The following is a 24622-nucleotide window of genomic DNA, read 5'->3' as shown; positions in this document are numbered from 1 at the left end:
TTTTTTTGAAATGATAATATAGAAAAAAGAGAATAAAAAACTCGAGCTCAGTGTTTAGTTTTATATTAACAAATTTTTTTTATTTCTAGAATTTTTTAAAGAATTTTTTTTTTTAATTAAATAAAATTAGAAAGGAATAAAAGTTTGTATAACATTTTTTTTTTAAATTATTTTAAACATAATTGCAAGTTGTTCTTGTTCTAAACACTTATATTTATACGTATATAAATTATATAATATTAACAATTTTTTTATATTATGTAAGAATTTTTATCAAAGTTAAATTTATGTGTCTGTATAAAAAAAATAATTAATTGAAAAATTAAAAAAAAAAAACAAATACTATTAATTAATATTCATTAATTAAAAAAAAAATGTTTAAATCCTATTTAATTGAATTAAAATTAATAAAAACAAACAAATACAAAAAAAAAATAAAAAAAGAAGAAACAACATGATAATGTGTATAATAAAGACAAGGAATAATAATAGTGCTATTATTCCACTTACTTTTTTTTGCCTTAAAAATTTGAAGTTTTATTTTAGCAGTTTTATTAAAAATAAACTTATAAAAAAAAAATGATTAAGAAAATATATTATTAAATAAAATATTTAATAAAACTAAAAATATATACTGGTCATTTGACGTGTTTTTTTTTTATTTAATAAATAAATTATTTTCCAGTAAAGCGGAATGTTATTTTGAAATATCTGAAAGGGACAAAATTTATTTGTTATCCTGTTATAATTGTGTTTGATAAAGTTGTAAGAGATGCTAGCAATATTAAGCTATTTAAAGCAGTTTAATGCTTTTTATTTTTCTACTGCTTTCACACCGATATTCGATAATCATTTGAAGTTATTTCATTGCTGAAGTTATTGATAATCATTTGAAGTTATTTTTTGTTACTGTTTTCCCATAATTATGACACAAGAGTTAATTTAATTAGAAAGTTAATACAATTAGAAAATTAATAATAAAATAAAGATTAAAAATTTAATACAATTATCGTGTTATACAATAACAACTAATGTGTCATATTTCGTTTTATCATAACAAATATAATAAAAGGAAATTGAGGATATTGGAACTGATATCACAAAATTTTTTTCAATAATTGGTGATTTTTGATAATTTATATAAGTACTTAAAGTTCTAACTTGAATCTTCTAAGTTCTAAATAATAGTTTTTTTTACTATTACAGGTCTAAAGAAACTAACTAATTTACTTTTTCAGATTTTTAATATTTTACATTTTTCTATGTGAGTTTTCCAAAAATTAAAATATTTTTCCAGTATGTAATTAAAACAAGTAAAAACGTTTCAGTCGGTATAAACCGATTGAATTATACCCTGCACCTTTCGTTATTATGTAGCAATTACACAAACCCGTGAAGTCATTCTATAGAAACTTCACGGATATGTCTGACCTATAATTGGACATCCGACTGCCAAGTTTCATGAATCTGACTTTATAATTTTTCCAAATATTTAAAATTAGCTTTAGGAGTTGTATGGCAAGTACCTGAACCTGTCAAGCAATTCCATCAAAACTTCATATATCTGATCTACAATCGGACACACAACTGCCAAGTTTCGTCAAACCCGAACCTGTCAAGCAATTCCACTAAAACCTCACAAATATATCTGATCTACAATCGGACACACAACTGCTAAGTTTCATTAATCTGACTTTATTATTTTTCCAAATATTAAGAATAAGCTTTTAGACTTGTATGGGAGCTACTCGAACCTGCCAAGCAATCCCACCAAAACTTTAGAAATATGTCTGACCTATAATTGGACACACGACTGCCAAGTCTCATGAATCTGACTTTATTATTTTTCCAAATATTAAGAATAAACTTTTAGACTTGTATGGGAGCTACTCGAACCTGCTGAGCAATCCCACCAAAACTTCAGAAATATATCTGACCTATAACTCGACATACAACCGCCAAGTTTCATGAATCTGACTTTATTATTTTTCCAAATATTTAAAATAAGCTTTTGGAGTTGTATGGCAAGTACCCGAACCTGTCAAGCAATTCCACTAAAACTTCACAAATATATCTGATCTACAATCGGACACACAACTGCCAAGTTTCATGAATCTCACTTTATTGTTTTTCCAAATATTTAAAATTACCTTCTGGAGTTGTATGGCAGGTACCCGAACCTGTCAAGCAATTCTTCTAAAACTTCAGAAATATATTTGACCTATAATTGGACACATGGCTACCAAGTTTCACGAATCTGACTTTATTATTTTGCCAAATATAAAAAAATTGCTGTTGGAGTTGTATGGCAGCCACCCGAACCGGTGCAGCTATCCCATTGTAATTTTTAGAGCATGTGTAGAATATAATTGGACACATGTATACAAAATTTTATATTTATAGCTTTATTAGTTTTCGAAATATTTAAAATAAACTCTTTGAGTTGTATGGCAGCTACCCGAACCCGTTGTCCGAATTAGTCCAATAACAATAGGGTTCGTCCTTGGCACAAAAGAAAAAACTTGTGAAAGTTTGGTGTCGATAGCATTATTCGTTTTTGAGTTATCGTGCGATCGGACGGACGGACGGACGGACGGACGGACGGACGGACGGACGGACGGACGGACGGACGGACGGACGGACGGACGGACATGTCTAAATCGACGCAGAATTTTACGCTGAGCAAGAATATATATATATGTCCATACCGCAGATGACTCCTTCAAGTAGTTACAAACTCCATACCAAAGTTAATATACCCTTCACGAAGTGCAGGGTATAAAAAATGAAATAGAAATTTAAGTATGGTACGATTTCCAAATGTGCTTTATTTGCAGTAAAAATTTATTGAATATACTACATTTGAAGATTTTGTAGTTTTGATTTATCAAATATTTTTTATATCAAGATTTAAGTTAGAACAAAATTTCCGAGAATCTCCAAGGTGAAACATAAAAGAGTTGTATGATTAATTTTTAAAATAGATTTTTAATAGATAAAAATTATGTTTTTTAGCCAAGAACTCTCACAGCCAGGATAAGATGTTATAATAATTAAAACTAACAATTGTTTCGTAATGATAAGAAGAAACACAAGGGTTAAGAAGAATTACGTGTATTTCTGCATAATATGAAGAAGGTATTAAGGATGTTTAATGTGACTTTGATGCATGAACGAAATAAGAACATCATTTAATTTTTTTTTTCAAAAAATTTATTTACTTTTTTATTGCTTTCTTTTTCTTTCTTTTTTTGTTTTCTTCACATTTTTAATTTTAAAAGTATATATAAAACATTTTTTTTTAAATTTAATTTTAAATATATAATATTATATAGTCGGAGTTAAATATTAAATCCGATTAAATTAATTTTTTTTTTCATTATTAATAAAATTAAAAATTGTTTTTATATATATTTTTTTTTGTTTTTCTTTTTTCTATTTATATATCAATTAATTTAATCTTATTTTAAAAGCTATTTTATATAATTTTAAAAATAACATAATACAATTTCAATATTATTAACTTTTTTAAATTTTATTTTAATAATATTACAAACCAAAAATATAAAAAAAATCTATTTAATTACATTATATATAAATTGCTTTTAAAATAATATTTTTAATTATAACTATTAAATTTAAAAACTCTTTAAACATTATTTAATTATTAATTTAATTATAATGTTTTATTGTTTTTTCAATTTTTTTAACATATTTTAAATAATTTTTTAAGAATTTTTCAAATAAAACATTAGAAAAAATTAAAGGAATTTTTATAGTTTTCAATTAAGTAAGAAATTGAATAGATTGTGTGACTTAACATTTAAGTATGTACATATATAAGAAAGATATAGGTTTATTTAATATTGCAAATTCATGTAAATCGGACTACGTGGATTGTTGTTACGTGGTCAATATCAGATATTAAAAGATTTATTATAAATTTTTAGTGAACTTATTTTGGTACAATATATTTTAAATATCACTTTAGATAGTTAAAAGCTGTTTAGTTGTTTTAAAAAATTTAAAATAAACAAAAATCAAAATTTACAATAATGATTTTTTACTATTTGAAATGGAAATTATTTTAAGTTTTTTTAATAGATAATTATAATATTTAAATTATAATATTGAATTGAAAAATTTAATTTTAAAATTTAATGGAATTTTTGTAAGTTTGGTAAAGGTAATTTGATAATCAAAATCAATTATGGAAGCGAAAAAAAATTATTATTTTATTTTTTTTTTTGAAATTGTAGTACATACATAACTTTGGAATGTTATGTTAATATAATTATTAATTTATATCTGACATCCAAAACACAGTAAATTTTATAAACTGTAAAGATCGTGTAATTAAGAGAAATCAGGAATGCAGTCAAATCTTGGTTGTATAAATTAGTATTCAGCAAAAAAATCAGAGAGCCTGCTGAAAAATTCTTTTAAATTCCTTTGCATAATTAAGTTATAAATTCTTTTATACATAAGTATATATTAACAATATTGTTATTGAAATTAAGTTTTTGGCATAATAAGCTAAGTTTCGAATTGCATTATAATTGAAATTTTTTCTCCTACTTTCAGAGTTTTGGATTTCAGAATTTCATTACATAATATAGCGATATTTAATAGAATTTGTGAATAATATTTAATATAAGATCTTAAAAACTATTTGACGACAATTTCAATGTACTTTATGTATTATTGGTTAATTTTGATATTTTAAATATAAATATACATACATGCTATTAAATTCTGAGTTTTTTTCTTTGAAATTATAATTGTTAATTTAATAAAAAAATAGAATTAAAATTAAAATTTTGGAAAAATTATTATGTTTTTTAATCTGCATTTATTGAGTTTTGTTTTTATTACAACTGTGTAATATCTACATGAAGGCACTATTTTAGTTTTTATAGGCACTGTTGTATTTTTGTTTAATACAATGAATTTTATTTTTAGATCATTGGTTTTCAATAAATCAATGTTCTATGATTTGGTAACTCAATATTCTATTGTATAACTATATACATATTTAATGCCATAAAAGAAAATATTTATTTTAAAAAAAAATTAATTTAAGCATGTACCATTTTCCATTTCCAAATGCAAATTAATGAGTGTCTAAATAAAAAATTTCGAATACGGCCATTACAAATTAAATTTTTAAAAAATTTAAATTTTAGTTTTAAAATAATGTTAAAAATTTTTTTATAATTCCTTTTTCTTTTATACTCTTAAAGATTTACTAATACATATATTAAAACATTTAATCACGATTTATTTTTGTGGAAATAAAAAAAAATTATACATATAAAATTTAATAATTGAAATTAATATTATTTTGTTTTCTAGTTTTTAAATAGTAATTTTTTTTTTAAATAATTATTTAAGTATTTTTTTTTATTTATTAACAATATTATTGTTGACTTGGATTTAAATTTTTAATATTTATATTACTCTTTTACATTGTAGTTTTTATTAGTAATAATAACAAAATAATATAAAACAATGATATAAAAAAATAATTATAATAATATTAAATTAATTTATTAATTATATACGTATATATATATATAAATATATGTAAGTATATAATATGAATATAAATATATTTTTTTTATACATGTATGAAATGAAAAATAATTTGTTCATGATTTATACAATACTTAAATTCATCTTAATAGAAAATTTGCTATAGCATAAATAAAAATTGATGTGAAAAGTACTGAGCTTCCCGTTGAAGAGGTTGATGTAAAAAAGGCAGTTGTTCTTAATCGATTACCAGCACTTTTACCATTGAGTTCGTCATGAGGTCTGTGACCTTCATTTTCGGCAGCTAAAAAAGAAATTTCGAAGAAAGAAAATAATTTTTAATTTTTTTTTTTTAAATAGTTATAAAGAAAATTTTTTAAAAAATAAATTTAAAGCGTGCAATCAAAAAAATAATTTTTTTTTTTTTGCTTTTAAAGTGTTTGTTTTTGTTTTGAAAATTTTGTTTTTTTTTCTCTAAGAATATATTTTTGTTTATTGTTTCTTTTTTGTGATTTTCGTGTAAAATAAAAAATAGATTGAAAGACGGTATAAAATTACAAAAATAAATTTTAAATTCTTGTGAATAGTTTTGTAACTTAATTTAAAATTAAATTTAGAAAGAAAAAAGTGTTTTTTTGGTTTTTTTACGAATTTGTTTTTCGAAATTCGATAATTTTTTTTGGAATATAATTATAGCATGGAGTTATAAATTTAATATACATATATTTTGTAATACTTATATACAATAGACGCCGGTAGTTTTGATAATTTAAAATTTATTGTTTTTCTTAATTTCAATTTTTGGTTAAAATTTGAAATTAACGCAATAGAAAATAAAGATTTTAAGTTTATAGGTTTAATATACTCAGTTCTTACTTAATTAACAATCTAACTATTGTAAGAGCAATTGTAGGAAAATGAATTTTTAAAATTTTTGAATCTCCTTCATTAATATTTTGAAAAGCTATAAGAATCAGGCTTCAATAGTAATTTAATCATATAATAAAATCTTCGTTTAATTTAAAAATAAAGAAGAATCGAAGTTTTATTGAATCTTAAATAATAGGAAAATTCCTAGAACAAGACTTGAATAAACAAGTTCTATATTTAACAAAAAGTTATAAAAAATATTGGAATTCAATGAAATTTGGACAAAAATATTTTTATAAAGAGATGTAACTATTTAACTATTTATAGTAACTAATATATGTATAGAGTTGTTATATTTATAGGTCGCGAAAAAAACTATATTTAATTGGCAGCAACATTAATATTTTTTATTATAAAAAGAAATTACATATTTGCCAAATGAAATGCAAAATACTGATAAATGCAAAAAAATGTTTTTGTTTTTTTAATTTACTAAATTAAATTTAAGGAAAATTAATAATCTCATTTGCGCTTAAGAATATTTGAAATTCAAATGAAGCTAGTGGATTTTTGCTGCATTTGCCGATATTTCTTGTACGCTGAATGCATTTCCACTATATATTAAATGAAGAAAATATTTCAATGCTCTAAAAAAACTTATAAGTATTTTTTAATTTATTTTAATATTTATTTTAAAATTTATATTCATCTATTTCTTGGCTTCAACTTTTAAATGTTAGATGTTTTTTTCTTCTTTACATCAAAAATTTATCGATTTATAATATTAATAAGTAGACAAAAATGCACAATGACATAGAAATTTTTCATTAATAAAGAAAATTAATTTTTTTTTCAGGCTTTAGTCACAAGAAATTTATTATGCATGTATTTTATGCTATAAATTTAATGATGCATGTATATGTATGAATATGTGTATATTTACAGTGGATTTTAGAGTAATATTGTTAATAAAATAATTTTATAAAAATAAACGAATTAAATGTTAAAATATTTACAAATTTTTTTAATTTATAATTTGATTATTATAATTTGTATTGTCGAAAAACAAATTCATAAAAAAATTTAATAAAAAAATTAAAAATAATAATAATTTGGTAAATTTAAGATTGGTTCATTTAAAAATTATTGAAATTTTAAACTAGATTTATTTATATATGTAGTTAAAAAATCAAGAAAAATATTTAATACAATCAAATAATACAAAATAATAAAATGTTGCATGAATTAAATAATATTATTGTCAGAAATAACAAAAATTGTGGCATGACCGTTTTAAGTCAAATTAAATTTGTTTGTAAATGAAAATTTAAGAAAATTTTCGTGTTACATAATTCTAACAATGAGATAAATACAATTTTATGTAATAGAAAATTAATTGTAAGTTATAATAACCATTAGATATAATATAAAACGTGACACTTAAACAAACTGTATCGGCCATATGCATAAAATGGTATATTGGGCTAAAATATAAAAAATTAAGATGAAAAATGTTAAATTTTGTTCAAATAATTGACTAAAAGACCACGCTTTCATTTGAATAAATTATAATTGTAATAAATGAGTAATAAAAAGTTTTTTTATGAATTACGATATAGCCAACATCTTATTATATTGTTTATTATTTAATTATTTTCAAGCAATTTGTGTTTGTTTATTACGAGCACAGCACAGGAGTCAATCTAACTTTAAAAATTAATAAATTTCTTAAGCTCAACAAAAAAAAATCTAGTTAAAGAACCAATCTTAAGAATAAATAAGAATTTAATATAAAAAATTTAAAATGCCAAATTAAAGGGAAATATAAAAAATATTATAGAAAAAAAAACTTAAAATAATAATAAAAATGATAATAATGTAAAACGTACATGAAACATTTAGAATCGTGTAATTTATACAATTTTTAACGAATTTATACAAAATTATGAGCACATATATGTAGATGAACGAACGAACATTTTAATATTATATTATAATAATTGAAAACAAATATGTATAAAGAAAATTTACAAAAAGAAAAAAAAATCGATATTTGTTTGTTCTTCGCTTTCTATTAAATGTCTTTTGTTCTCGTTCCAAAATTAATTTCTATAGACCGCATATTATTGTTTTTAATTCCTTGATCGTAATTTTCGTTTTTATAAATTTAACATTTTGTGAGCCATAACATAAATTTTCTGTATCCTTCGAATATATGCACACAAAGTAAAATTTTAAGAAAAGTTAGTTTTTTTTTTTTGTTTCCACTAAATTTCGTTTATTTGTAATTTTTTTTATTTTATTATTTATTATAATTATTTCTAAAATGCATTTTATTATACATAATAATAATGCTATTATCACGATTTTTTTTTTCGAAAATTAATATATTATTCGAATTTTCTATCATAATAATTGGAAATTAATAACGAATCTTTTATGTACATATATAATGTATTTATGTAAGATTTAAAAACATTCTCAATAATACGAATTATTCCCATCGGCATAATAATAGAAAATCGGTGGCAGAAGTCTTCTTCGTCGTCCAATCCCTATCCATATTATATTGTACACATTATTATGTTGATAAGTTGTTGTTGTTGTTATTGCCATTTGTTGTTTATATATACAGGAAAACACATATACACACACGATTAAAGATAATTATTTATTAGTTTATATATATATGTACATTGTTTTATATAACAAATTTTAGTTGACGGATGATTTGTGTTATTTTTTTAAATTTTAATTGATTATAAAATTGCATGATTCCAGGCGCATTGTTTGATTTTTTTTTTTGATTTTTTTGTCCCAAAATTTGTTAATTTTGCGTTATTATTATTATTTTTTTTTTTGGATTAATTATGAGTTTTATTTTTTATACAATAAGGCACAGTTTTATGTTAATTTTTTTTTTATTATTTGAATTTTTTTAGTTAAACGAAGATGGTTTTATTATTTTTCCATTCAAAATTTACATTTTAAAGGACGCACGTTAATATTTGTGAAATAAAATTATTTTAAAATAAAAGAAAAATGAAAAAAAAAATATTAATTTAAAAAAAATGAAAAAAAAATTTATATTATTTTCCAATTTAGTTTATTAGTTTTCTTTTTATCACTATATTTCATTAATTTTTGGATGCAAATCTATTATTATTAGGCCAGGCATTAGTTGCATATTATTAATTTTGAATATTAAAGAAAAATTTGTAACAAATAGTAAATTGGAATTGTACTAAATAGGGTGGGTAGGTACCAGAAAATGAAATTTTTATACAAAATTAATAAAAGAAAAAAATTGCGAGAAGTTTTCATAAAAGTTTTAATTTGTCTTTAAGATGATATTTGTTTTTTATTTCCAAAACTAATTTATACACTAAATTAAATTTTTAACTTTCTTTGTTTTTAGAAAAGAAAAAGTTAATTTTGAAGGAAAAATCAGAGGGGTAGTAGCTGTTAACTTTGTACCTTGACTTCTGTAAAAATTTTTAATGTTTATTTTTTTATTTTAAAGGAAATAAAATAAAATATAAAGCAATAAAAAAAAAGAAAAGAAAAAAGAAAAATAAGAAATATAAGTTAAAATTATTTTGAAAATATTGAAAATTAAAAAAAAAATTGTGAAAATTGCAGAATAATCCAAAATAGAATTTTATTTTTCTGTTTTATAAAAATTTAATTATAAAATTTAAAGTGAAATAAAAATTGCGTGTATTCATGAAAAATTTTGTGCGGTAAGTGTGAAAGAAATTCAAATTAAAGTCCAGTATCATTTCAATTTTAATTGAACTGAAAAAAAAGATTCAAACTTAAGTGGTGTATCAATATCTTTTATTAATTTTTTTAAATCTAGTATGTATTTAGTAGGAAATAAGAAGAAATCTAATAAAATTTGAATACCATTAAATTATAATAGAAAAGTTTTAATCTCGATATTTTAGCCTTTAATTTAAAATTTTTTTTATTGAACATTATTAATAAATGAGAAAATAAATAAATAATTTTCCATTTTATAAAAATAAACCAAAAAGGTTATTCAAAAATTAATAAATTGCTGTATTTGAAATTTAAAAAGTTTGAATCTTTTTGTTTTGTAATTATAGGTGTGTAGAATTAAAGTTATAAGAATATAATTAACAAGATGACCCTATTCTCATAATTCCAATAATAAATTACAATAATTCTCCAATGAATTAATTAAAATTTCCAAAACTGTGCAAACATATATAAAATAATTACCACAAATATAAATATAACAATGTTGCAAAGTAAAAATTAAAACCAAGTATATAATTTATAAAAATTCAAAAATTTTAATAATAATTATATTAATAATATTAATATAAATGTAAATTTTGAAAACTTTGCAACATTTTCTGTTCTATTAATTAATAAATAAAAAAAATAATAACATAGTTGTGCATTTTGTGTAGATAATAATTTCCATATAAAAAGAATGTAATATATAATTAATTGTTAAAAATTTACATCATATAGCTCACAAAAATCAAGGTTATTTAAATTGAAGTGACAGAAAAATACTACGAAATAAACAATATTATAAAATAATTTATTATATAAGGAGAAATTAAGAAAAAAAAAATGCTCATTTGTTTGTTCATCCATCATATTGCATGCTTTAAAATATAATATACAAAAAAAATTTTGAAATTTGAGGACAATACATGTATAAATGTTTTATTGTAAAGAAAAAAATAAATATTGTAAAATTTGTAAAAGTTTCCAAAAGTTTCAACACAAATGTTCCTAATTAAAATTTTATATAAAGAAGTGCAACCCATAAAAAAAGAACATTTATTTCATTTTTAAAAATTTTAATACTAATATAAATTTTGATTGGGAGAAATGGTAAATTCAATTAAAAAGTGTTTCTCTGTTAAAAATAATAGAATTTAAATTCGTAAATAAAATTAAAAAAAAAAGTTGCAATTTAATTTCTATAAAATAAACAAATAAAAACATTTTGAATATTATACACTAATATACAGGAATAATATTAATGTAGAAACAGAGATACACTTATTTTTAAATAAACCATATGTTTAAAAAATGGTATAATAATTTTTTACATTTTGTTTTTCAAAATTTTAATTATTTTTTAAAATTTCGGTTATTTTAAAAACTGTTATACTCCAAACTGTTATACATTACTGTAACTGTTATACTGTTGGAATTTAGTGTAATAATATCTGTAATTTTTAAAAATCTGTAAAAAATGGAAATTTATATTGTATAACAGTTATATAAATTAATATACCACTTTTAAAACATTTTTTGTGTACAACTCTAAATAAAATTCATAAATCATTTGTTATATACATACATCCATAATAAACAGACATTTTTTTTTAAAAACTTCACATAAAAATAATATTATAATATATGGTTGTATATAATAAAATATAATATTAATTATAAATTAATTATTATTGTTATATTAATTATTTGATATTATCTTTTTGTATTTATTCTTAAATATTTATAAATTGATATTAATATTGATATATGAAAAATGTGACAAAATAGAAAATAAAATCTGATACCCAAAGACGGAAAGAAAGTTTTGTGCATAAAATGAAATCATGCAATGCAAACTTTTTCATGCAAAATTACTCAAAAATTACAACTATAAAGCACTTAAATTCTAGTGTCAATTTTTATAATAATGTGCAGAAAACTATTTGTTAATTGTGTAAATATTGTAAGTATAATGGTGTGGAATTATTTAAAAATTTTGTTAAAAAATATTGCTTTTTTTTAATTGCATGCAAAAATATTATTAAAATTTAATAAAATTTATAAAAAAAATTATTGGTTTTAGTAAGAAATTTTATTTATTTTTTAATTTTTGATAGCTTTTTGGTTAGTGAAACCGACCATGAATCTTATGTTTTTACTTTTCAATTTTTTATTATATAAGGTTGTTTAAAGTTAATGAAATATTGCCAATTCATTTCTATATACTTAGTATAATTTTAATTTTATAAAAAAATTTTTTTTTGTATTTCCTTTGAATAATCTTTTTCGCTTTTTTTGTTTTTTAAATATTTATAAATTTACTAGGCCAATTAAAATTTACCCTTTAATAAAATTAATTTTTTTATTATATTTTGCTTTATAAAAAAATTAATTAAAATTAATTTAATTAATTTTAAATAAAAAATAAATTTATTAAAATTATTTTTATATAAACGAAAAACATTTTTGTTTACATAGTTTATATATATTAAGTAATTAATTTAAAAGGAAAATTTTAGTAAATTTACTTAAGTAATGAAATAAGAATTAATATTATAATGAAAAGAAATATTTATAAATTATATATTTAGTAAAAATAAATAAAAATTGTTATATTAAACAAAATAAAATTTAATTAAGTAAGTATATATAAAAAAAAAAAGGCCCAACAAAAGAAAAAAATTTAAAATGAAAAATATTTTAATAATTAATTAGTAAATAAAAGAAAAAAATATTTTATTTTAAAAATATTAAAATTAAGAAAAAATATGTGAAAAGTGCTAAAAATAAAATTAAAAAATTAAAATAAAAATTTTAAAATTAATTAAAGAAAAAGAGAAAAAAATAAAATTAAGTACTCACACTCTTATTTATTTACACAATTGTTATTTTGAAGAAATTTTATATACACACACAAATATTTATACGATAGATTGTAAATTTGAGTAAGTATGTTTAAAAGCTTAAAACACCATATAATAAGCATTACTGTCATAATTATTATCATATTTGTTAAAATTACTGTCATCATAAATGATATAAAACTTTGGATAATCATAATTAGAGTTGAATTCATTATCATTATTATCGATAGTATTTCCATAACTGTCAAATATTGTATGCGCTTCACTTGGTTCTGCTACTTAAACAATACAATTTAAATATATATAATTTTTGACGTTTCATTTAGAAAATAACTCAATATAGATTTTTAAATATACAAATATTTATAATTTTTTTTTTTTCTACATAATTAAAAGTATAAAAATGTTATACAATTTTGAAGAGTATTTCTAAATATGGTAAATAGTAAATATCAAATCGAATCACGATGTAATTTCCTCAAAATATTGTAATGTTGTGTAAAACATTTTTAAAATTTTTAGATTTTTGTTTATTGCTATTCAAATATCGAATTTTAAATAAACTCTTGTTTTTATGAAACAAAAATTTTTTAATTTAAATTTCAGTTATTTATTGAAATTGGTAAAGTTCTGGTTAAGGAAAAATTCCTCAATTGAGTATAAAAGGCAATTATATTATTTTAGAACCCGAAACATAATATGTTATTAAAAAATCTAGTATAAATTTATGTTTAAATTACAAATTGTTTAAATTAAAGCTGTAATCTTCCTCTTAAATCGTTTTATATACTTAAAATTTAATAAATTTCAAGTGATTAGGAACATAATAAATTCCACAAGAATTTGACTTGCAAACGGAACCTTAAACTTTAATAGTGTATTAATTTTTCTAAGAGAAATCTCGTTGGAATTCAAAAATTAACAAATTTTATGCAAATACAATAATTACAATGTATATGCATTTTGTTAATCAAATAAATATTATAGACATTGCGTTTGAATAAGAGCCAAAACCATAGCCTTGATATTAAATTAAAATATTAAAAAATAAAACAATACAAATAAAGTGCATACACAAAATACATATGTAGATAGAAAAACTTAAAAAAAATATTAAGAAGAATGAGGAAATTTTAATAATGTAGAAAGAAAGAACCATAACCAAAAACTACAAAAAATAAAATTATTTAAAATAGAAAAAAAAAAACAATAAAAATGTTTTATTATATAATTTAAATAATTTCATATAAAGCATAAATGATAAGCAAAAAAATTAATTTTTTTTAATTAATATTATAGTTAAAAAATTAAAAATTAAAAAAAAAAATCAAAATTTTTTTCAAAATAAAACTTTATATGCAAAATAAAAATGAAATTTATATAAACAAAATTAAATTAATTTAAAATTATTTTATATATAAATTTGTATAATAATAATTAATAATATAAATTTAAAATTTATTTATATTTGTATATTTTCTTATATAATAATTTTAAAATAATATTAACTATTAATTATTACATTTTTGTCAATGAATTTATTTAGTAGAAAATTAATATAAAAATTTATATATATATATATAATATGTACAAAAAACAACATACCACAACTTCGGTAATAGATTTGAAATTTTTATAAATTTTCATTATTGAATTTATTTAATGAAGTATTATTAATTATATATAAGAATTTCAAATTTTCTCTTATTAATAAAAACTCTAAATGAAATATTTTACTTATATTATAATAGTATATGATAATGAAATTAATAATATTTACAAAAAATTATTATTCAATATTGGATATTTTTTAATTTATTATTAAAAATATATTCATAATTTTTGTTTTTTCAATTTAATTTGAGTATATAGAGATCAATAACTATATATATAATAATACTCGTAATAATAATAATTCTAATATTAAAGACCTAATATAAAATTACATAACACTTTAAGTATTCTTTTAAATATACTTTTTTTTTTGTTCTTCTTATAACATTATTAAGAAACAAGAATTTACAAATTCGCAATTTTCATTTTCTATTTATATAATTTAATATTATTAAAAAAAAAATAATTTCTTTTTACTCTATATTTATATATATATGCATTTATAATTTATTATTATTCAAAATGATCTTTAAAATGCCCGGCATCAGGTCGGTTCCACTTACCTGCATCGAAAATTAAAGTATCATCAATAACATCACGATTTGATGTATGATCTGATGAATGATATTGTTCTAAACTTTCTCCAGCTTTTACCATACCTAAAGAATTAAATGATGATGGAACATTTTTACAACCGAACCACCAATAACCGGATGGTCTAGGGAATGGTGGATCTGCTTGATCAACCTAAAAAACAAAAAATTGAAAAAAAAATTAATTAGAAATTTTATTGAAAAATTTAAATTTTTAATTTAAATTAAATAAAAAATAAATTTTTTTTTTTTTGATATTACACTTACCGAAAATGTCCTATCATTAAACCTATAATATTTATCACCTTTAAAGAAATATGTATAACCATTTGTATATTGTACTGATGCATCAATATTATTTGGCAAGCCTTCCCAATTTGATATTGGTTTTGGATATGTTGCTTTAACTGGTGGCCGTTTTATTGGATCAAAACGCCAAAATTTACTACCCTTATAGAAATATATTTTACCATTACCACCCCATACCATAGCAGCATCTAAATGATCTGGTATACCAGTGAAACCTTCACTTATTTCTTTTGGATAATCACCATCCATTTTACCACCAGAATAACGCCAATATTTTGTACCTTTGAAGAAATATGTTTTACCATTTTTATATGTAAATGCTGCATCGATGTCCCCTAAAAAACAAATTAAAAATATTTTTTTCTTGTAAATATAGCTATTCTAATTTTAATTTTTAATTCCTTTAAAATAAAAATTTTTGAAGAAAAAAAAAATACCTGGAAGCCCAATCCATGTTTCAGATATTAATTTTGGATATCCATCAGCTATTGAATTTTCAGTTAATTTGTAATATTTATCACCCTTAAATGCAAATGTTTGACCATCTTGTGAATTAAAAAGTGCATCGATTTTTGGATCTTTACATAAATCTGAATCATCACGTGGTTTTGTACGTCTTGTTGGTATTGTTGGACGTGTTGTTGTACCAGAATCAGTTGGTACAATTTTTGTTTTACGTCCATATAATGCTTGTATTGCTAATATATCATCGGAATCTAATCTAAATACAGGATCATAACCACGATAAAATGGTGCCATTAAAGCTGATCTTGTATCTGAATGACTTAAGCCTAATGAATGACCAAATTCATGTGCTGCTACTTGAAATAAATTTGTACCACTATATGCACCGATTGTCCAATGTTCGGCATCATCGAAATGTGCATCACCACCATATACTGGAAAATATGCATGTGCTAATGTACCACTTGGTCCATCAAATGGATCACCATCACCATGTTCACCTTCAGCGAATCTATATAAAAATAAATGTATAAACCATATTACATATAATAATACAACTACTATTTAAAAAATATTTTTATTCAATTACTTAATATCAATATGAACTGGTCCGCTTTTCTTTTGTGTAAATGTTAAATCTGTATATGCACCCCAAACACCAAATGCTTTTGCAATAACATTATCAACATCAGTTTTTTTTAATCTTTTTGGATATTGTGATATTTTATATGATAATGATTTTACTTTCCAACGGCTACCCTGTAAAGCATAACGTTTTGCTCTTGAATCCGACCCAAAACCAACTTTATCACGAACACCACAACGTGGTAATGTCATTGTATGCATTGTTTCATCATCTAATTCACCAGTTACATTTAAACCTGCAAATGATTGAAATTCTTGTATGGCTTTTACCCACGTGGTTTCATCTAATAATCCACCACTTGATGGATTTCTTGCTGCCGGTGGTAAATAACCAAACTGTGATAAATAAATCTGCAAAAAACAAACAAAATAAAAAATTAATATTATGTATTTCTTTTTAAATAAAAAATTTAAATATTAAAAAATAAAATGCATAAATAATATTCTTTATTATTCTAAATTGATTTGGCGGAGGCCTTTGAACTTCCATTAAAATTATTTTTTGATACACATAAAAGGTTTAAATACTCAAGCAAAAAAAAAAATTAAAATATTCTATAAAATACCATTTTGTTTGCATGACCGCACATCAAAATATTAAAAAAATTTAATAAAAATATCATTATTCTGACAAAAATGGACATCTTCTCGTGTGCTGCGACAAATTTATGTCCACCCATTTGAATAATAAGAATTTAAAAAAAAAAAACAAAACTGGAAACGTGTTAATATTTACATTTAGAGAGAATTCGACAAAATTTTTTGATTGTATTTTTTGAAATCTTAAAATATACTTTAAAAAATTTTGTTTTTAAAATAATCCAGTCTCGTAAATAAAGCGCTCCGCTCCCGTCAACGCTTATTATGAACCAAAAATATTAAAAGGTAACAACGGGAATATGAAAATGAAGAGTCTAATTGCATCGAGGAATAAATTTGGAATGAAAAGAATTGTTCTTTTTGTTTTTTAATATTTTTTACAAAATAATATTCTTGAAATTTTGTTGTTTTCTTCACAAAATTTTATTTTAACTGAGATTGACTTGTTAATGTTAATGTGGACATAACCATATTTGTATTATGATTTTTTTTTTATTTTTACAAGCAGAATAAACAAAACTTTTTTCAATTCAATAAATTATAAATTTTAATAAGAATTTAAAAAAATGTAAGAATAATTTTCCAAAAAATAACAATAAAATTTAAAATTCATGTAAAGGAGGCGAAAATTCAAATGTAAAATGAAAAAAATATTGTCGATGCCAAATTGGCTCGCGTTATTAACTTGGCTTTAAGTCAAGTATGTTTTTTTTTTTTCATTTGTTTGTTTTTGTACTCTGTCGGTTGCCTCTTATTGTCATTTATTTTCATAGATTGTAACAGAGACCGAACAGGGATCGTTATGATTCTCTTATTTTTATTTTCCTTGCAAAATTGATTTATTTTACATTTTGATTTGTTTTTTCTGTTTTATGGTGGTGCTTAAAACAATAGCAAAAGTCAATTCATATAATAAAAAGTTTTAAGTTTTTCAATATTTTTAAAATTGAATAATAATTCTTTAAAAACAAAATTAAGAAAAATGAAAATAAAAAATTCTTTTACAATATTGTAAATTTTCCTTTGTTATTTTTATTTTTTTTTTTAGAATTTCGAGGATTTTTTCATTTGCATTCACTACGCATTTTCAGTAAAATCCAAATAAAAAAAAAAATGAAGTTGTTTTTATTTATTTTGTTCGTAAAACTTCCAAGTTCTGAGTTATTATTGTTGCTGTGACCGTCGAGGTGATTGACAACCAGCTATGCAATATGATTTTATTGTTACATGTTATTATAAACATTTCTATTTCTATATAGAGTATTGAGTTTCTGAAATATGAGGTTTTGTGCAATTTTTATACAATATTATTATGGTTGTTAAGATCAGTATTCGTGTATCTACTTTATTTTCAAAATGACACTGTAAAAAAAAAATTTCACACTAAAATTGTAAGTCGCAATTTCTAAATTGTAAGTCGATCAATCGAAATTACAATTGGAATAACATTAATACAATATAATAGGAATAAAATATACATATGCTTGCATTGATATGCATTAAGCTTATTTACGTAGAATTTATGCACTTTAATATTGTGTGACATGCTTGAAGAATACCTATTGAATATTATAGTGACAAAAGTGAGGAAAAAATATAGAATATTCATGCTGATTTTACTTTTAACTCCTATATGAGTACCTTCATTTGATGAAAGTGAGAAACTTTGTCTGTTTTTAAATGTCAAAAAGTATTTTTGAGCCTTTAATTGACAGAGATGGTACACATTTTCTTTTTGTATGAAAGAAAATTTATATAATAAAAAAGAGTAAATAATTCTGACGAGGGTCACGATATAAGTATAATTGTTACTTAACGTAAGTTAAGCAAGTGTAAAATGTGTCAAATAAATGTAACTAAATAAATGTCAAATATTATCGTTGTAAATGTCAAAAAACTGATAACGTTATTTAATTACGAAATTATTTAATATCTGTTAATAATTGATATTGGGTTAAGGGACTGCTAAGATGTGCGTTACGCCATTTTGGTAATTCATTCCTGGTCGATTTTTTGTCAAATAATAATAGATATTTTGTTTTACAATGCTATGGGTATTTCCCCTCATTATTATTTCTTTCTTTATTGATGTATGCATAATTGAAATACAAAATATGCTTACAATATATAATTATTTTTTTTCCGAAAAAGAATTCTGGGAAAATAGCCAATTATTTAAATATGTCAATTTAAAACATTGTAATTAAAAGTAATTTAAGTATGTTTTCTTTAATTTATTTGATAGTTTTATGCTATATGCATACATACATATTTTGGATTGGGACACGCTTATTTTATTAATTTTATTTTAATTTATTTTGTATTTTATTATTATTCAAGTATTTATTTTAGACTTTAATAGATAATCAATTTCAATTCTAATTGACATAATTAAAATAATTATAAATTTTTAATTTGAGAAAAAAAAAATTAAAAAATTTTTAAGGTTTTCTAAATATATTATTAAAATTATTTTATATACACACATCTACATAATTATATATAATAATATGTTATATGTGTTATTTGTTTTTCTGCAGTCGAAGGATAGTATGTTAGAATTTATTACATTGAAGATCATTTGAGAAATGCATAAGTGTAATTGAAATTCATAAATAATTAAAAAATTTTGAATACCCTTTTTAATATTGAATACTACTTTTATATGTAAGTAAGGAAAAGCATTCAGAAATTATTGAAAATCTCATTGTATATTGATAAAGTATTAGAGCTTAGTAATTGATCTGGTTTTTATTTAAAATTTTTACAAAAAGACTGTGAAATAATCAATATACTCATCAGAAAATGAAGAAAATTTTCAAACGTTTTCATTGATTTTATAAAATTTTGATAAAATATTTATGAAAAAATGATGATTGATTCAAAACATATAACAATCCTCATAATGTTTATAGTTTGGGAGATTTAGCAATCAAAATTTTATTTTTCAATTCGTATAATGGCATGTAATAATGATAAAAGGAATTTTTTTTGCAGAATAATAAAATTTTCATATTTTACAAATTTTACATTTTTACATTAAAATTTTGGTTTTTATTTCAATCGATTACTTTTACTCCGCATTACTCTGTATAGCCTTTAAAACTTTCTGTATAAACATTGTGCAACCGACACAGAAATATTATTATTGACCATCTTTGAATTTTATGTAATATAGAATAAGGATATAGAACGAGCAAACGTTTAATTTAAAAATTCAATACCATAAAATTCATTTTATATTAATTTCTCTTGGGAAAATAAAATCTAAAATACTTTAAGAAGTTTCTTAATTTTTTTATCAATATAACAGCTATAATGCTATACCTGAATTGTAGTACAATAATTTTAATTTTATATTAAAAAAAAATATGCATTTCTTGAGCGACTTATGATATTCATCAATTCCATGTTTCGATAACTCTGTCTTATTCCAGGTTTTTTAAAACTGGATCTTAAGTCTAAATATTAAGAACGAGAAGAGCTAGAAATCTTGAAGTTCTATGCACAATAAATAAATGGTAATATTAGGATGTAAGAATAATATTCACGTTCTCTATAAAATAATATACGAAAAATTCTTTATGGTTAAAGTAAAGGACTTGCCTTATTAAATCGTGCTAACCGATATGCTATCATGAGTAATATTGAAATTGAATTGATTTTTATTAAAAAATTCATTCAATCAACCTGGGACAAAGTGTAAAACATCTTTGCATTTAAATTTTAGAAAGAAATTTGCGGTTTTATATAAAAATAATTCTTGTCTTCACATTCAATGATCTTTAAAATTGATCGTGAAAATTATTATTAAATTGAAATAGCTAATTGAATCTAATTGAAAATAGAAATTTCTCGTTTTCCAAATTTTATATAAAATAAGGAAATTGCATTTATGCATTCACACACTCAAATACAAGTAGCAAATATGAAAAATATCACCTTAAATTGAAAAAATCAATGAAATTTAATTGGATTTTCTAGTTTTACTAAATCTAGTTAATTGTACATAAACACATATACCCATTTTTTTCTGAAAAATAATGCCATTGTCTATTGTAAGTTTTAAACTTTTAGAATTTTACAATATTTAATTTTAATTTAATTTTTGAAATGATTTATTGACACTCCTGTCTTCAACCTTGACAATGATTCTTTTCAAACTATTTAGTTTTGAATTTTTTGTATGTGTATAATTTGTTATACGTTTATAATTTGCTTTTATTTTTTGATTATATTCTTTTGTACACATTATATGTGAGATAACTGTACATATAGAAATTAAGATAATTGAAAATTTCTTTTGATATGAAAATTCGTTTTATGATTGATGAAAATATTGTAGAGATTTGATTTTAAATATATAATTAAAAAGATATGAAGCGATATATTGTGTTATAATGTTATACATTCAATAAAATACAGTAAAGTACTAAAAACAGTATAGTAGGTCAGAGTTAGTGTTGACTTACATTTTCTAATACATTTTGTGCAATATGTTTAAATGCAAGTATTATAACACTTTCAATATTAAAAATAAGTTTTATTAAACTAAAATTTCAACTATATTTAAAGCACGCGATTCTTGTTATACGAATAACCCTAAATGATTAGCTTTTCACCGTAAACCCCATATTGAACCCCAGAAATCATGGATGTTTATACTTAAATCAAGAATATTTTTCATTTATAAATTTACGCTGAAGTTCAAACAATTTTGATTCGAATTGTGTAGTTATATTACTGATAAAGCATCAAAATGATTTTAAATGGAAATTATTACCGACCTCTTATAATAATATAAAAAAGTAGTTATGTTCCCTGAAATACTAGCTTTCAGCTCTTGTTTAAAGAGCAATTTTGAAACGATTGGGAAAGAAGAAAAATTTACTCAACAAGAACCTATCAAATTTTCGTAATATCAGAAAACCTAGCACTTAAGTTGCTCTATGACTATGTAATATTACATTATGAAATTTTTAAATCTGGTTGATTGTTAAAGTTGATTGTCATCCTGCAATTAACCGAATTTATAGACATTTTTGATTATTGATATTTTTCTTTTGAGGCAGGTGCTTAGAACTCTTATACTAATTTCTAACTAGAAATTTAAATAACAATTATAGCAAAATTTATATAATGGTTTGTAAAATTAAACAATGTATGTATATTAGAATTTTTTATAAATTTGTAATGAAAACGACAATGAAACCAGAAAAATAAGAAGAAATTGTTGTAATAAATTGTATTAAAATATAAACAGTTAATTTACAGTTAATATATAACGGTATATAATTAACTAATTTGTATACTGATAATAAAATAATTATTATAGGAATTAAAAAAAAAATCAAATAAAAGTGATTATTTTATTCAAGTTCAAATTTTCTCGTGCATTTACAAAAAAACAAAAAAAAAACTTGTTTTCAGAATGTTTGCATTTATAAAATTGCGATTACAAAATTATCTAATTTCAAAGATTTTCCTTATATTATAATGATTAATTATATGTATGTATGTACTATAAATATATAATAAATAATGATTTTGAAACTTTAATAATATAATGATATGTGTTATATACAAATGCAATATGCATATGTACATGTAAGGTCAATTTCTGAAAAACAACTTTAGAATAGATAGAATCTAATTTAATATTATATTAGTTTTATGATGACAATTGAATGTCAAAGTCTATCTACACCTTTATCAATTAAAATTAAATGTTTTTCTTTTTATTTGACAAAAAAAAAAACACTGACTCATTTATTAGAATTTTTAGATTTAATTAATCGGCAAATAAACTAAATTTAATTTACCTAATATAAACGCTTTCATATTGGCATGCCATTAACATAATAAATGCTTTGAGAATTGCATGCCACTATTAAAATGTCATCATTGTATACCTATATGTGTTTGTAATTTGTTGTCATAAATTTACATTATGTATAGCATGTCATTTTTTTTAATTAAATAATTTGCGTGTAATTATGAATATTTTAAATTTTATTGTTAATAATATAACAGTTATTATAGTATTTATTAATATTGGCTCCCTAATGCATAGTATAATATGTAGAATATTGTATATATATATTAATAGAAATATTGTATATATATATTATTTATATAATATTTCCTATTCGTCTGTATTCAATATTGAACTGTGTCTAAGGCAGCCTCTATAACCTTAGAAATAAGTATGGCTTGGTTCACAGTGTTGAATAAAAGAGCGTTTTTCTCGGAATTCTCTTTATTAATTACAAGTTGTTTATAGTCAAAATATTGCATATTAAGTAATTTCAAATTCATATCATGTGCGTTTAATTTAATAACAAAAAAAATTGCAACAAATCAAATTTAGGAAATATTATTGAAAAGTTTTAATGCTGTAGGTGCATGTGTTAACTTAATCAAATAGATATATTAATGTATATACTTGATAAACATTTTCAAATCACATTTAGCACCGAATTATTTTGGATCTGGATGCCGTAATATATTTTTTTTTGTCCTACTTCGCCCCTGGGGGAATATAGGGCTGGTACATAATATTGTAAACAACCATGAACCAGTTTCTTACATTATTGAATTTACTAGGTAGGTAAACTCAACCTATCGTAGTTTTTATGTCATAATATGCATGTGTATAATGTAGGAATCATAATTTAAATAACATTGAAATAAATTTCCGGATATTTACGATATAATAATCAAAAATGTTCATGATCATGTAGATTTTTGAAAATTTCATCAATTTTATGCTGTATTTATTAAGAAATATTGAAGTAGCTTTAATGGCAGAAATAACATTTTACAAAAATTATGGCAATATTAAATTCAAGACCTTTTTTTTTCTTATTATGTATGTGTATAATTTTCAGAAATAATACGATCATTTTATTGCTACTTTTGATCGATCCTCCTGGTTGAGATTTATAAAAATTTATTATTATTATTATTACATTTTTAATTGAAATTTAAATGCGTTGTTTTAAAAGAAGTGCGTTGCACTTATGACCTCTAAAAAAATAAAAAAAAAAAACTCTTTCAATCATAAAAAAAATTATTATTTTTTATTAATTTTTCCTTACTTCTTTTAAGCTTCTTTGTAATATTATTAATCAAAAATAACAAAAAATGTTAAAATCATTCAAAGTTATCAAGTTTTGATTTACTTTATGCTATTTTAACTTCATATTTTAAACAGAAAAAATACTATAAATTTATACTACAAAAATATTTTAACCATCGCAAAAATAATATTCCATTTGTATAAAATTATGAATGCGTGTAGTCCTTACGTTTTACATACGTAAGTAATATAACAACAAAATTATAATAACATTTCGT

General features: G+C 21.2%; 1 protein-coding gene across 5 annotated transcripts in view; it reads right to left on the bottom strand.

Moving 5' to 3' along the window:
* Positions 1 to 5528: 5528 nt before the first annotated feature.
* Positions 5529 to 24622, bottom strand: part of LOC129611244 (matrix metalloproteinase-2) — a 110194-nt gene continuing 91100 nt past the window's right edge. The window contains exons 3-7 of one of the 5 annotated variants that reach the window (XM_055524289.1): positions 16608 to 17014; positions 15991 to 16529; positions 15512 to 15888; positions 15311 to 15398; positions 5529 to 5839 (exon numbers count right to left, since the gene is read on the bottom strand). In XM_055524289.1, the coding sequence (XP_055380264.1) occupies positions 5676 to 5839; positions 15311 to 15398; positions 15512 to 15888; positions 15991 to 16529; positions 16608 to 17014 (1575 nt within the window). In that variant the 3' untranslated portion in view covers positions 5529 to 5675. Of the gene's footprint in view, positions 5840 to 8735; positions 8961 to 9361; positions 9891 to 15214; positions 15399 to 15511; positions 15889 to 15990; positions 16530 to 16607; positions 17015 to 24622 lie in introns of those variants that run through there. The other 4 variants (XM_055524288.1, XM_055524291.1, XM_055524290.1 and 1 more) reach the window with 4 other exon arrangements.

The sequence above is a fragment of the Condylostylus longicornis genome, unplaced genomic scaffold, assembly GCF_029603195.1.
Source record: "Condylostylus longicornis isolate FDR11 unplaced genomic scaffold, ASM2960319v2 ptg000048l, whole genome shotgun sequence".
Taxonomy (NCBI): domain Eukaryota; kingdom Metazoa; phylum Arthropoda; class Insecta; order Diptera; family Dolichopodidae; genus Condylostylus; species Condylostylus longicornis.
This window is presented reverse-complemented; position numbering and strand designations above follow the sequence as displayed.